General features: G+C 37.5%; 2 protein-coding genes across 2 annotated transcripts in view; both read right to left on the bottom strand.

Annotated features, from left to right (window-relative positions):
- Positions 1–2,378, bottom strand: part of LOC138052121 (prothymosin alpha-B-like) — a 2,515-nt gene extending 137 nt beyond the window's left edge. Inside the window, exons 1-2 of the mRNA XM_068898499.1 lie at positions 2,211–2,378; positions 1–1,075 (exon numbers count right to left, since the gene is read on the bottom strand). The exon at positions 1–1,075 is cut by the window's left edge and continues 137 nt beyond it. Coding sequence (XP_068754600.1) covers positions 735–1,075; positions 2,211–2,292 — 423 coding nt within the window. The 5' untranslated portion in view covers positions 2,293–2,378 and the 3' untranslated portion in view covers positions 1–734. The remainder of the gene's footprint in view (positions 1,076–2,210) is intronic.
- An 11,377-nt stretch (positions 2,379–13,755) lies between these two features.
- The window catches only part of LOC138050493 (secreted acidic protein 1A-like), a 4,278-nt gene continuing 3,033 nt past the window's right edge, over positions 13,756–15,000 (bottom strand). The window contains exon 2 of the mRNA XM_068896815.1: positions 13,756–15,000. This exon is cut by the window's right edge and continues 22 nt beyond it. Within this exon, the coding sequence (XP_068752916.1) occupies positions 14,520–15,000 (481 nt within the window). The 3' untranslated portion in view covers positions 13,756–14,519.

The raw sequence follows: 15,000 nt of genomic DNA on the forward strand, positions 1-15,000 counted from the left end.
ATAGCAGTGAAATTGACTCGTGAAAAAGTGCCGAATAGAAAGAGTGTACGTCAATTAGTGTTCTACAAAGGAAATGAATGGATAAAATGAACTCTCACAGGGTAAGAGTCTTTATTCACGAGGCTCATATTCGAGTTTCTTTCGTTTAACTTTGTTTAACATTAAATATATAAATAAATAAATTGCAGGTTGGTTGTTGCAATATCAATGTTTATCACCTGCATTTAGATTACGTATTTGCTTACTTATTCCCTGGGACAAACGTACCTAGTCCCGATTGAGGTCCATCTTTGAACAAATTAAAAAAGCCTTAGGAGACTTTCCATGATAAGTTTCTTTAATGAATGAACATAGATAATAAGATACCAAGTTGTTTGCTGCCACAAATTTTCTGATCTTAAAGTAATTTATTTAATTAAAAAAAAAACCTTCTTATTAGAAGTTTCTGTAATTGTTAGGTAACTATTTGAATATACTTGAAGCATGAATTAAATTGAAACAAATAATAAATAAAATAAACCCAATATCATCTTCGATGTACAAGCACAGAATATGTAGGTGAAATAAATTTATTATACATAAAGAAAAAGTATCACTGGATGCACGATTTCTCATTAATTGTTATCTTTTTGGTACACGGGCTATCGGCAATCTCGTTTGCAAATCTTGATCGTGATACAGTCCTTTTTCTATAGTTTTGTCTTCAGCATCTTTTTCATCACTTTTATATCTTCTTAGTTGTCAACTTCAGTGGGATCGTCATCATCAACGTCACTTGGATCTTCATCTTCATCATCAACATCATCAACGTCAGTTGGATCTTCATCGTCATCATCAACATCATCAACGTCAGTTGGATCTTCATCGTCATCATCAACATCATCAGCATCAGTTGGATCTTCATCGTTGTCATTATCTTCGTCATCGTCATCGACTTCGTCCGTAGAAGCTTCATCGTTTTTATCATCGTCGTCATCATCGTCGTCATCAGCATCATCATCTGCATCATCATCGTCGCCATCGTCTTTTGCATCATATTTGCCTTCTTTATCGTCAACATCGTCAGAGCCTCCATCTGTTTAGCATTAAAAAAAATAGTTAAGATTTGTCATTTGGTTTTTTACGCGGATATGCGGGACAGCAAAGTTAAAGTTCGGAACACTCAAGGCAACAAGATACTGTAACAATTTGCCTCATCTGACCTGATGCATTTTTGTGAATTTTTTTGCTGCGAGAGAATTTTGACACTGCGGTAAGTTGCATGAATTCATACTGGTTTCAATTCAACTCGTGCGACGAGGGCACAGCAGTCTAGTTAGTTGAGTGCGAGGAGAATACGGGCCGAGAAAAAATGTTGCGCGGAATTTGGATTCGAAGAGAAGAAAAACCTTGGGTCAGCACCTGCATCTTGACGTTTCGTAAATTGCTTTGGATTTTTTCCGCAATTGTGCAACCAAATCTCAAGTTCTACGTAAAGCTTTCCCTGGGTAGTTCAGCTTGAACAAACTGGAATATGGAGGAAAATAATTAAAAAATGTGAACTTACTACTTTTACTTTTTTGTTCACATTGGCGTCGTCGATGCTTACGTGCCTAATGACACCTCTATACTCAGACGTTTCGTTCGTCATGAAACAAGTTACCAGTAATTCATTTACCTCGCTCTCTTGATGCAAGCCAAAATGAGTTTTTGCTTTGCAATTGACTACTGGCGAATTTTAACATACTTTAGAATGGTTAGACACATTTTTACGGACATGTCTTTAACCATTAAATACTTCGAAATCATCATTTCCCTGCTGGAAAAAAGCTAGAACAACTGATTTTAACGTTTGTTAGTGGGTCTTGTAATTTTGAGACGCATGATCTTATGATTATAAGACATGCCGCAAACGAGGAAAACTACAAATGATCAATTTAACCGATCAACACTTGCATTATCAAAGAAAGAAAACTGAACCAATCTGAATGAACACATTTTTACGGACATGTCTTTAACCATTAAATACTTCGAAATCATCATTTCCCTGCTGGAAAAAAGCTAGAACAACTGATTTTAACGTTTGTTAGTGGAGCTTGTAATTTTGAGACGCATGATCTTATGATTATAAGACATGCCGCAAACGAGGAAAACTACAAATGATCAATTTAACCGATCAACACTTGCATTATCAAAGAAAGAAAACTGAATCAATCTGAATGAACTCTTACCATCAGGGAGCGGCAAAGGAAGACTCCAAAGGGGACTCAGCAAAGCAAAGAAACAAACTAGGAGCAAAATCTTGGAAGCCATGTCTTTGTAACGTTTATGTGAACTTGAATAGCTCTTCAACGATGCCGAGGCTTGAAGTGATATATCCTGTAGTTTTCTTTTGCAATTTATAAGTTTTGAAATGACAGAGTCATTTATAGCCTCAATGATATTCGAGATATGCCCTGGATATCGCGACTTGATTTTGCGAACTATATATTGTTACGGAAACACAACAAAAGAGGAACTCGAGTGAGGCCGAAATCAGCAGTATCACTCTATCGTTGTCAAAAGCGTGCTATTTTCGATACCTTGGTCCTTTCCTAAGACTTAGAATTTTTTTCTGTGGCGTTGGAAACATTTGTTACATTTTGTCAATTTAACAATTGTGATTGCACTTTCTTAATTGCTTTTAGCCCTACAGCCCTTATCCACTTTACGTTTTAACCAAAATGAAAACCAATTGAAAGTATTGAACACACTGTCTGGGTTTAACAGGGAAACCCTATATTTTCTCTGTTTTATGTACTTCATGGATCAGTGCTTTCATTTAGTCAGTTTATACAATTTGTCATGGTTACCCGGGCAATCTTTAAAACAAATCAGTCTAAATTCAGAAAAAATACAAGCCCTTGAGATTATGCATTTGTTTAAAAACTAATTCATTTAAGGTGGCGCTCTTAAGTTTCGTTGCTTTGCGCTGAGAGGAGGCAATCTTGATCAAATGAAGTTTAAAGTATACGGATGAGCGTATAAGGGTCGTATATTTCTATATTCTGCTTCGAACAATTACTATGGCTCTATTACGAAAGCCGGAGTTTGCCTTTGCGTCTCTAATTTCAAAAATTGCCGGTCACCAACCCCTCTTGAAGCGACTCTCAAAGTCCAAATTATAGCAGGGGAAAAGACAACAAAAATTCATGTAAGGCACTTCAGCTTATCTCATCAGTATAGCAGTTCACCGATAAGCAAGCGAAGATAAAACTATTACTTGTTGAAAATCTATTTTTTTATCCTAGGCTTTCATGTTACAGTATTATTCACGTAATGAAAGTCATTACCAAATTAAGAGTACACGATATTTGTCCAACAGAGAACCTCTGTGATTACGTGCATAGTGAGGAAACCAGACACTTTTGATTGTCCATATCCTGTGTCGTGTGGTGCAATCGTCATTTCACCACCAACCTCTCTAAAAATGTTATGTTGCTATCCGATCCGAGAGGAAACGTACCGCCGAGGAATATTACCACATAGTGCAGGCGGTAAATCACATATAAGGCAAACAAACGATTTCGAATTGTTTTAATGAACATATAATTGGAAAAAAAAAAGAAAAAAAACTAACCCCTCCCTATACCCAGGGAGATTTATTCCTTTCCACGAAGGCCTAGAATGAGATATTGCTAAAATCGTTTGAGTTTTGACCTGTTATAAATATATATGTCACCAGATTTGATACTATATTAATTACTAATTGTAGGAGTACCCATCTGAAATTACCAGGTCATCAAAGGGTGTCTTTGCAGCTTATTACCAAACACGAGTTTTGCCGCATGAAACCACATATCCAGAACTTGTAAAAAGGAAAAAAAAAAAAAAGAAGTCAATCCTTGTAATTTGCCAAAAAGCCTGGTTTGAATCAAAGCTGGCTAAACAACAATAAAAGTACTTTAACAGTGGACATGAGTATGTTTTAATTTGAAATTATTGTTTTCTACTAGTTTCTTTGTCTATGAAACTGCAACTGTTATTTCACATTGTTGTCCGCTTTTTAGCAGTAGCAGTAAGGAATATATCGTACTTGTAATTTTAGGTGATCTTTTCGTAACCTTTATTGTTGCTCTTGCTTCTTGATTTAAATATATTTAGGACAGCGACGTCGGCAAACTTTGCGCGAGGCGTCTTTCTCGATTATTCAAAGCGCTTACATCGTACAAGGTAAGCGAAGTTACGTAAAATAATTCGTACAAGAGGTTTCAGAGTAAGATTAGGGAATAAAAGGTTCACAATTGTATGATCGCATTAAACCTCGAATTTTGTAATTTTACGTCCACGTTATGCAGATTAGCTTTGTTTTAAAATGTGTGGCGCATGTGCGGCACGATTGTATTTCCTCTTTTGACGAATGGTATTATTGTTTTGTGGCGTTGCCGTTGCTATAGCCGTTCTTAAAGTGTTTTCAAGCTCCCTGTCGAAGTCGAATGATATCAGCTAAGTTTAAATGTGCTAAATCCATCGTAAGAGAAGGACAATTCCCGTTTCTAACCCCAAAAAACAATATAGTGTATATGGAAATATTTATGCTTCTGTTGTCATGGTTATAATAAATTCGGCGGCAACTTATACAAAACGAGTATAGCGATATCCAACTTTTACGCTGTACAACAAGCCGCTCTGAGCTTTGAAGTAAGACCTATTAAATATCACCTATCCTCTCGTATTTCCATGGATGCAACTGGAAACAAGACTAAGTAATAAGCGCCTAAGATTTCACACTAAACATGCATATTTCTCTTTAAGGCGAAAACCAATATCACCATTAACTCAAATACATTTAGAAGCCGGCCATGGCAAGAAAACCCAATGTGGCGCAACAGGCATGGGTTTTACTCACGTGTTTCAGAAAACATACTAATATATTCCTCTCTCATGTAGAAAACAATAGTGCCGGTTAATGTCAGATGTGGATGCGGTAAACGGAAATAATTTCAATACAAACGACATAGCTTTTGAGCAAGATGCAACATAATGTTGATCATCGACCACGTTTTCGTAACATTTAGCCCGAGTATCAGCCAAATAAACTCTAAGTTGGTAAGAAAAAAAAATCAAACATAAAAGTGCCTTTTTTACGTGAAGAACAGTTCATCATGTATTCATATCATATTCAACTTATTCGAGTAAAGGTTTCACTTGATTCTTAATTTGGTTCAGTAACTAATGACCACAAACAAAGGCGTTTATAGTATCATCTAAAACAAGTGAATAGATTGAGTTTCAAACGGCCTTCAGTGTTTCAAGCTGGCTTAATTTGAAATAAGCAATTTGTAAGTAGACAAATTCTCGGTATGTTAGAATTTTTTTTTTTTTCGAAGAATGAGCAGGCTGTTACTCTCAGAAATATATTTGGACGAATTCAAAACTGCCGACTCGAGTCCTTTTATAGGAGCACTCGGAGTTTTCCGATTTTATTCAAATCATCATTGACTAACACATCTCTTCTTTATTTTCTTCTGTCCGATTGACTAAAACGTTAACACTGAGCATTAGAAAGTAAACTTAAAATCAGTTTCAAGGCACTTGTTTGGAAAGACGTCCGGTTTGCGAGAAAGAAACTGCATTGACTGTCAGTGGGCAACAATAAAGTGCGAATGCATCAAAGTGGAAAAATGCGTTTTAATTAAACGCAGACAACATACAGTATATGGCCTCAAATAGTTGAAAAATAGTTAATTTCATTGGTATCTTTAATCTTTAGCAGGCGGTATCCTGAGAATCTAGCAATCAACCAGTCGAAACTTAGCAGCAGTTAGAAAAACTATCATGCATTTCACCTCATTTAAGCAAGCTTATTATTTAATTAGCGAACTAATCCCTCATATTTGACCCCCTATTCCGAAAAATTGTTTAAAATCATATCATTGGTTGTGGTTATTTCAAGGACAACATCTTCAGTATTTGTCAGTTAGTGTTTGGATCGCTTGGTCATGGGAACAACAGATAAAAATAACTTTCGCATCATGGGCCCAATCCAAAAATAAATTATAAATGAACATCCTTGCGTGTAGGGATTTGCCCTCTTGCTTCATATTCTCTTGAATCTTCTTAAAAAGCACTTAAGCTCATATCATCTCACAATTTTCCGTTAACCAACTGTTTGAACTTGACCAAATGACTGTCGGCTTCTTCATATCTGTTTTGCTTAAGTTACAGCCTCCTCATTGCACAATCAATGTAAAAATAAAAATAAAACATTTTCCGTCTAGGTAAAAAATTAAAAAACAAGTAAAAATAATAACACTGCCTGATACTGGCAGGCACAAACAAAAGGGGTAGCTAAGTAATTTAGATTCAAAGCTATTATGATTGAAAAGTCAAATATGGTCTCACCGTTTAGAATATCACGGATTAGTATCGGTGATTAGTGATAATTCTCTGCGCCGATTGTTTTTCCTAGAGGTGATTATTACACGATAATTACCTAAGCGCCTTTTGTCTAGGTAGCAGACGAGAAAGTTAATTGTTGTAATTTAAAGAAAATGCATATTTTTAAAATAATCACCTATGTAATTATACTAAAACAATTATTCACCTTAGACTCGGTGAATATGGGTTAATAAAAACCTCGCCTTCGGCGAATAAATTTTTAATTATTGCCTCGAGTCACGTGGTGTAAAAAATCACAGGACAATCATCACGCAATAACACCTCTTCGTCGATAATTGTCCTGCGAAAGGAAGCAAAGCCAGCGGAAAAATGGCAGAACGATAGTTTAAACTTTTAATTAATATATAGATATAGTCAAGCCCAAAAGCGGAGCTCCTGGGTTATTTATGCAATTGTCCACATTTTGGTGTTTCCGGTTACTGCTTAATGAAATAAATTGTCTTCTTCACTTTCTTCTAGAGAAAAATTCATTGCCTAACTACTAGTTAATTCCACGGGAAATTTCACGCGAAAAACCTATATCGCATGAGTTACTAAGCAATGAGTGCGATATCGGTTTTTCAAGTGAAATTTACTGTGCAATTCACCACATCGTTAGGAAAATTGGTCAGTTCAAGGTAAAAAAACAAAAGAGGTTGCAGCCCAAAGATAAATGTCTGCTAAACACCAGCTGTCTCACGATTAACCGAAGGGACACTAGTCCTAGCTGCAAACATGGGCTAGGAAGCTTTTTGGGCTCAGTCGACTGGACGTCTCTGCTAGACTCCACCTATAAATGTGACGAGTTTTTTCTAGATCTTGTCTATTAAAAGTGTTAAATTACACGTGAATGAAGCTCCATGGATCACACCTAAATTCAAAGATTTCACGCCAACAGAGCACTGTACAAGTGGATGTTGTGCTCTTCCGTCTTTTTCGTAATCTTGTGGACCACTTCGAAAATTTCAAATCTCAAGAGCCCAAAATCAAGTCAATGGTGGTGTGAGGTCAAGAAAATTGCTGGGATGGCCCCGGCGACGGAGCGTAAAGACGTTACTTCACAACTTCATGTCCATGGAATTGAGGATGTCCATGAAGGGCAAAGAGAAATGGGATGAAAAATGCCCTGCTGGAGCCCATGCAAAAATATACACCACTCGACCATCCCCGTCCTATCGACGCTCACTCTGAGGCTCTTGAGCTTGAAGTTATTGAACTGGTTCCTGCTATTCTTCGGAAGATTGCCCCTAATCAGTTTAAAGCAATTCCCAAATCACCGACTATTCAAGCTTTTATCTCAATGGTGCATAACCTGGCGGAGGCTACGGATGGGAGGGTCTCTGCAATACGAGTGGCGCTTCTGGACTTCAGGAAAACGTTCAATGTTATTGATCATCGAATTCTGGAATGGTCTTTTTTCTGAATATTAAATTCTATCTGACGTTGTTGCTCGCTGATTGTGCGATTTTCTCTTTAGTACATGGCAACATGTGATGCTTTCCAACACATGTTTTTTCGAATTGGGTTTGGTTCGTGGCCCTTTAGGCGCAAATAAATAATCACTTTATTTGCATAATAAAACTATTTACAAAAATTGAAATATCTCCAAAAGGTAAGAACTATAAATTTACGAGCAATATAGATATTTCTCTGTTTAAAACTGTTTTAAAACTTCCAAATAAATAAATAAATAAACAAATAAATAAATAAATAATAATAATAATAATAATAATAATAATAATAAAAATAATAATAATTCCAACTGGAAACATCACGGAAACCAACAAACTTATGAATGCGGTAAGTATCTCCATTGCTAAAGAAATACGCCTCAAGCAGACCGCAAAAAAGCAGAACAAAGAACCGTGGTGGAAAAGGAGAATTGAAGGAGATATTAGAATGCTTAGGAAAGATATCAATATCCTGGAAAGGCAAAAAAGAGGTGAATTAAGAAAAAGGGGAAAGTTTATACAGCTTGAAAAGAAGTACAACATTGGGAGAAAAAAGATCACAACAGTGATTGAAGAGTTGAAACAGAGGGTACTTGCTAAAGCTGCAAAAATTAAGAGATATGGACAACGGGTCATGCAGTATAAACAGAACATGCTATTCTAGCAAGATCAGAAGAGATTTTATCAGGAGCTGAATGGTACGGCCAGGAATGATGATATAGTCCCTGATGCGGACGATAGTAAAAAGTTTTGGGGTGACAACTGGAGTGTAGGGAAAGAACATGCAGGAATGCGGAGTGGTTGACTAACATCACAAATGATATTAGGAATAACCAACAAAGAGATCTGAAGATAACATCTGAGATGATAACCACCCATTGTAGAAAGATGCCAAGCCCCTGGCAGGGATGGTGTGCAAGGTTTCTGGTTAAAAATGTTGAGGGCCTCTCATGGAAGAATTGCTGAACAGCTGAATAAGATCTTAAATGGAGAAGAGAGGTTACCGGAGTGGTTAACCTTTATGTCTGAAGGATCCTAGTAAGGGCAGTGCAGCTGACAACTATAGACCTATCTCTTGCTTTCCTCTTATGTGGAAGCTCATGACAGGAGTCATTGCTGAGGCGATGTATGAACACCTCGAGGAGATACTACCTGAAGAAAGGAAGGGGTGTAAGAGAGGAAGCAGGGGGACTAAAGATCCACTGCTGATCGATAAGGCGATTCTTAAGGATTGCAAAAGAAGGCGCACGAACCTCTCCATGGCCTGGATCGATTACCGCAAGGCGTATGATATGGTGCCACATAGTTGGATAATGGAATGTCTGGAAATGTTTAGTGTTGCGGCTAACGTGAGACAGTTTCTCGCGAGCAGTATGGATGAGTGGAAGACTGAACTGACATCATGTGGACAGACATTGGGAGTGGTGAACATCAATAGAGGGATCTTCTAGGGAGATAGCCTCTCGCCGTTGTTGTTTGTACTGTGAATGGTGCCACTTTCATTAGAGCTGAGAAGGTCAAACGTTGGGTATGAGTGGGGAGGGCGTGAGTGCAAGATAAACCATCTACTGTTCACGGATGACCTGAAACTGTTCGGGAAATGTTATGAACAGATTAATTCCCTTGCACAGACAGTTCATATATTTAGCTCGGACATACGGATGGAATTTGGTATAAAGAAGTGTAGTGCTGTCAACACATGGGCTGTTGCAATCTTGAGGTATAGCGCAGGTGCGATAGATTGGAAGAGTGAAGAACTAAAGGAGCTGGATAGAAAAACCAGGAAGACGATGTCACTATATGGGGCTTTACACCCCAAACGTGATGTAGACAGGTTGTATTTATCACGACAGAAAGGAGAAAGAGGCCTAATTAGCTGCGAAATATGTGTGAATGGCTGAGGAAAATAATCTGGCATTGTATCTATAGAATTCAAACGAGAGAGTGTTGGCAGGAGTAAGAGGGGTAGGAATTTTAACAGTGATAAAGCAAAGGAAAAGAGAGACTTTAAACAAAAAATACAGAATGCTAGCTTGAACAGATGGAAAGAGAAAAAAAATGCATGGCCAATTCCTACGTGATATGTCGGGGACAGTTGACAAAGACAAGATGTGGGAATGGACAAGAAATAGTGATTTAAAAATCGGAACTGAAGCACTTATTTTTGCAGGACAAGAACAGGCACTGAGATTTTATGTCAAGTTCAACATTGACAAGTCAGTGGATTCCCCACTTTGCAGATTGTGTGGGGAGAAGTGTGAAACAATAAACCACATTATCAGTGAATGTAACAAACTGGCGCAGAAAGAGTACAAGAGAAGGCATGACAATTTTGCCAGATTGGTGCACCTGAAACTCTGTTGTAAGTATGGTATAGACAGAAGTGAGAAATGGTATGAGCACCAACCAGAAAGGGTTGTGGAAAACGAAAGTTTTAAGATCTTGTGGGATATGTCCATCCAGTGCGACCATATCATCGCAGCCAGAAAACCAGACATTGTTGTTGTAGAAAAGGAAAATAATAAGGTAATCATTGTGGATATTGCGTAACCGTGGGACCACAGGGTGCATGAGAAGGAAGGTGAAAAGCTGGAGAAGCACCAGGAGCTAAAGAGAGAAATTAAGAATATATGGGGGATCAGACATGTAGAAGTCGTACCGATAGTCAGGTTGGTGCACTTGGAGGAGTAAGTAAAAGGTTAGATGGATGGCTTGCGAAGCTAGGGATTGCTATCAAGAAAGGACTCTTGCAGAAAATAGCCTTGTTAGGAACAGCAAGGATCCTACGGAAGGTTTCGGGAAAACCATAGTTAATAGATGTAGGCTGGTTATGAAACTCGACAAGTTTCTTTGTTTCATGTTTTTGTTCGCTTTTTTGGCCTTGACCCTGCACAAAACCCCACAAAAACACGCTTTTTTCGGCAGGATAACCAATCAAAAGCTTCGACTAATTTATTTGAAATTAACTTGCGAACCAAAAACAAAAGATTGTGCAGGGTCACGGTCGGTTCAACATCTAATTGCGACTGTATTGTTCCTGCTTTTGAAATTTCTAGGGTTTCATAACCAGTCCCTAGATTAACTACGGGAAAACTAAACAACAGATAATGACCCAAAGGACCTTTGGCCATTGGCTATGGCTCGCTCCGTTGGTTTAAATGCGGTATAACATCTGCCATAGCTTAAACGCCATGAGATAATAATAATAATGATAATAATAATAATAATAATAATAATAATAATAATAATAATAATAATAATAAATCATGATATTGTTAATGATAAAACCTAAAAACGTATATACTTATTAGACCAACACGCTAAAACCCTCAACCTGATCACTAATTTTACACGTCAGACAATTTAACAACTTAACAGATTCTTAAAATTCTCATTCTTAATGTGTATCTATCGCAAATTTTAATCTTTTGAAACTGGTTGAAGTGCTGGCGAAACGTATACTACTGGATAGCAAGTTCTATAGCTTAGGTGCAGCTACTTGGAAGGCTCTATTTCCAGCTTTTTAGCTTGGTGTTGGCGTAAGGAGCAGGCACTGAGATGGAGGTAGAGAACGGCCGGGTTTGAAGTCGACTTCAACATTCTTTGCTATAGTTGGGTGTTTGATTATGTAGAGCTTCAAACGTGATTATCAAGATTTTAAAATCAATTCTTGCTTAATATACTGGAAGCTAGTGCAGGCGCTTAAGTACTGGTGTTATATGTTCATTTTTTTTCGCCCATCAAACACTCTTCAGTTAAACTGCCACATTACTGAAGTAATCACAAAGGCAACTATGCTTTTCTAGATTTTCACAGTCTGCTGACGAAATTAGTAGTATCAGTTTTTGCGCCTATCGCTGACTCTTTTCAACCAGTGAATCACGACTTCTCAGTCTTCACCTCAGCAATTCAACACAGCACACTTCAGTATACGTGTAGGACTTCATATCAGAACTGAAAAGCGAAAAATCGGAAAGAAAGAAAACTGAACAGAACGTGACTTTACCGTGACATTGAAGGGCGAGTCAAGGACCGTAAAAGAAATTAAATCCTCAATACGCGCTCAATTCAATCATTGGTAAAATACAATGATCTCGATTCTTTGCGTTGCTTTTGTAAGCAGTTTTAAACTGTGTGTGATACTTATGCTTTCTTTTTTCATGACTGCAGGTCAGTGTAACTCGAAGGAAGAGGCCATATTTTCCTTCCTCAAGGCTTCCAAGTGAAAAACTTGCTCTATGTTTTCGGACCGTTCACTAAACAATTAAAGAACAAAAACATGAAACAAAGAAACTTGTCGAGTTTCCTAACCAGCCTACATTTATTAACTATGCATGAACTAATGTCGACAAAATTTTTCTTGTGTAGTTTTTGCACTGATTTGTGAAGGATTTGACGGAGAACAAAATTAAATACTTTCAATAATAAGACATGAAGGCAGAGACTAACATGTTTGAGTATTTTTCACAAGTTTTTTTTCTCGTGTTTAAAGAACTTTCCCTGAAACCGAATATGGTCGAATATGAAAGTGTCATTTCATTTTCAACAAGACAAAGCACTTTTGTTTAGTTTGTATAGCTCATTTCTCTGTGCTTCATATGAAATATAGCTGTTCGGTTTTTATATTTATTGTACCAAGAGATATTTGAGGCTCTGTTTCATCGTTAATCTATGTTTTTTCTCTGAACTTGGCAAACGGAGCGCTTTTTTCAATTATAAGTTAAATTTTAACTGTGACAGTGCGTCGTAGAGCGCGTAGAAAGACTTTTTTCAAACCGGTTTGCCATGTTCATTTTCAGAAAAAAAAAAGCAGAAAAAATAAATACGTTATTCACAGGCTTAGGTCAGCTCGTATAGGAAAAAATGTGCCTGAGGTCTTGAGAACGGGGTCGGCCTTGAGTAAGTCCCCGTACTCAAGACCACACTTGACATCCCTGCCTGTGAATAACATATGTATATAGTTACCAGTTATGCCATGCTATGCCATGCCGGAATGGTTCACAGAGACGAGCATAAACAAAAGTGACTCAAGGGATACTCCATGTTGTATAGTAAAAAATGACTGTAGAACGATAAGAAGAGTTCGGCTACTTGACGACAGTACAATTCAAAGGCTGCATTTCCTATGGAAGGCTACTTTTAATTAAATAGGAATTTCACGCTTCATGAAATTCGTGTTTAAATAATTTGTGTCAAAGCTAATTTCCGCCCTATTAATTAAGTTGCGCGTCAATTTTCGGGTTTATCTCGATGTAAAAACCTGTGAAACTTTTTTTTTGTTTTGTTAGCTCGTGCTAGGGTTAGGCTATTGTTTGATGTTTTTTTTGCTCTTTTGTTTTCCTTTGTGTTGCGTCATCTGTGAGTTTCACAGGTTTTTACACCGAAGATGAGCCCAATTTTCGCTACGTTAATTACCATTATTTTCCCCTAAACCGGTAACACACGTGAAAGCCTTCAATAGCTTTTTTTCAAACTATGTACTAGTTATGAAGAGATTTAGTTGTACCATGCAAAGTGCTGATTTACGACTTTTTCATAGCTGCTTTTCGCAAAACAAGGGAATAGAGCGTTTTCACATGACGTCATGGCGGCCATGTTGGTGTTCCAAAACAAAGAAATGGTGGCCATGATGGTGTACCAAACTAATCCTTTGGGAATTGTACTCTATATTTATGCAAATAATTTCTTTTCTTTAAGTAATCGAATATGGCTGCTGGTCACGTGAGTGAAAACGCTCCATATGGTCTTTCCACGACAGTTTCTTTGTTGTTGACTAGTCAGAATGATCGAAGGGTATTTTGTACACACAGACATCGGGATTATTTGACTTTCACTTATTCCCTGGGACAAACATACCTGGTCCCGATTTAGGTTTATTTTTGAACAAATTAAAAAGGCCCAAGGAGACATTCCATGATAAAGTTTATTTAAAGCATGAACATAGGTAATAAGACACCAAGTTGTCTGCTACCATAATTTTTCTGATCTTAAAATATTTGATTGTACGGTTTTAATTTAAAAAAAAAATCCTTCTTCTTAGGTAACGGCAGGAACCCATGACCCGGGAGCCGAGAACTCTACTGTGTTCGTGTAACGGCGTTTTCACAGACCGATTTATTTTTAGATTGAATTTCCCGCGATTGAGACTCCCACAGGAGCCCGATGACCAAGTACAAGAAATTAAGCTGACGTCATAGGGTCAGCGAACCAGAATTGCCTTTGTTTTTTTACCTAAGTCGCGGGAAGGGCTAGTCTAAAAATAAACCTACTTGTGAAAACGCCGTTTCACAGACGCTGTATGGAAGTTGCACGCTCCAGATGGGCTCCTGCCGTTACCAGGAACCCATGAGCAACTGTAAGTATTTTTATGGAAAGAGATTTCACGACAATTGACTTAAATTGTTCAAGCTTGACGCGTGAATTAAACTGAAACGAATAATAAATAAAATGAACACAATTTTATCTTCGATGAACAAGCACAGAAATATGTAGGTTAAATAAATTATTTATAGATAAAGGAAAGCATGGATGGATGCACGATTTCTCATTAACTGTTATCTTTTTGGTACGTGGGCTATCGGCAATCTCGTTTGCAAATCTCCATCGTTATACAGTTCTTTTTTTCCATAGTTTTGTCTTCAGCATCTTTTTCGTCATTTTTATCACTTCTTAGTTGTGATCATCATCGTCATCGTCATCGTCAGTGGGATCTTCATCGTCATCATAATCATCATCATCATCATTATCGATGTCATCATCATTGTCATCGTCATTATTTTCATCGTCATTGTCATCGTCTTCGTTCGTAGGGTCTTCATCGTCATCATCATCATCATCATCATCATTATCGTTGTCATCATCATTGTCATCGTCATCATTTTTATCGTCATTGTCATCGTCTTCGTTCGTAGGGTCTTCATCGTCATCATCATCATCATCATCATCATCATCAAGGTCAGTAGTATCTTCATCGTCCTCGTCATCATTATCATCATCGTTGTCATCATCATCATCGTCATCGCCATCATTCTCATTGTCATCATCAGCGTCAGCGTCATCGCTCGTAGGATCTTCATCGCCATTATCATCGTCGTCATCAGCATCGTCATCGTCAGTATCGTCTTTTGCATCATATTTATTTTCTTTTTCA

Source organism: Montipora capricornis, chromosome 6 (genome assembly GCF_036669925.1).
Source record: "Montipora capricornis isolate CH-2021 chromosome 6, ASM3666992v2, whole genome shotgun sequence".
Taxonomy (NCBI): Eukaryota; Metazoa; Cnidaria; class Anthozoa; order Scleractinia; family Acroporidae; genus Montipora; species Montipora capricornis.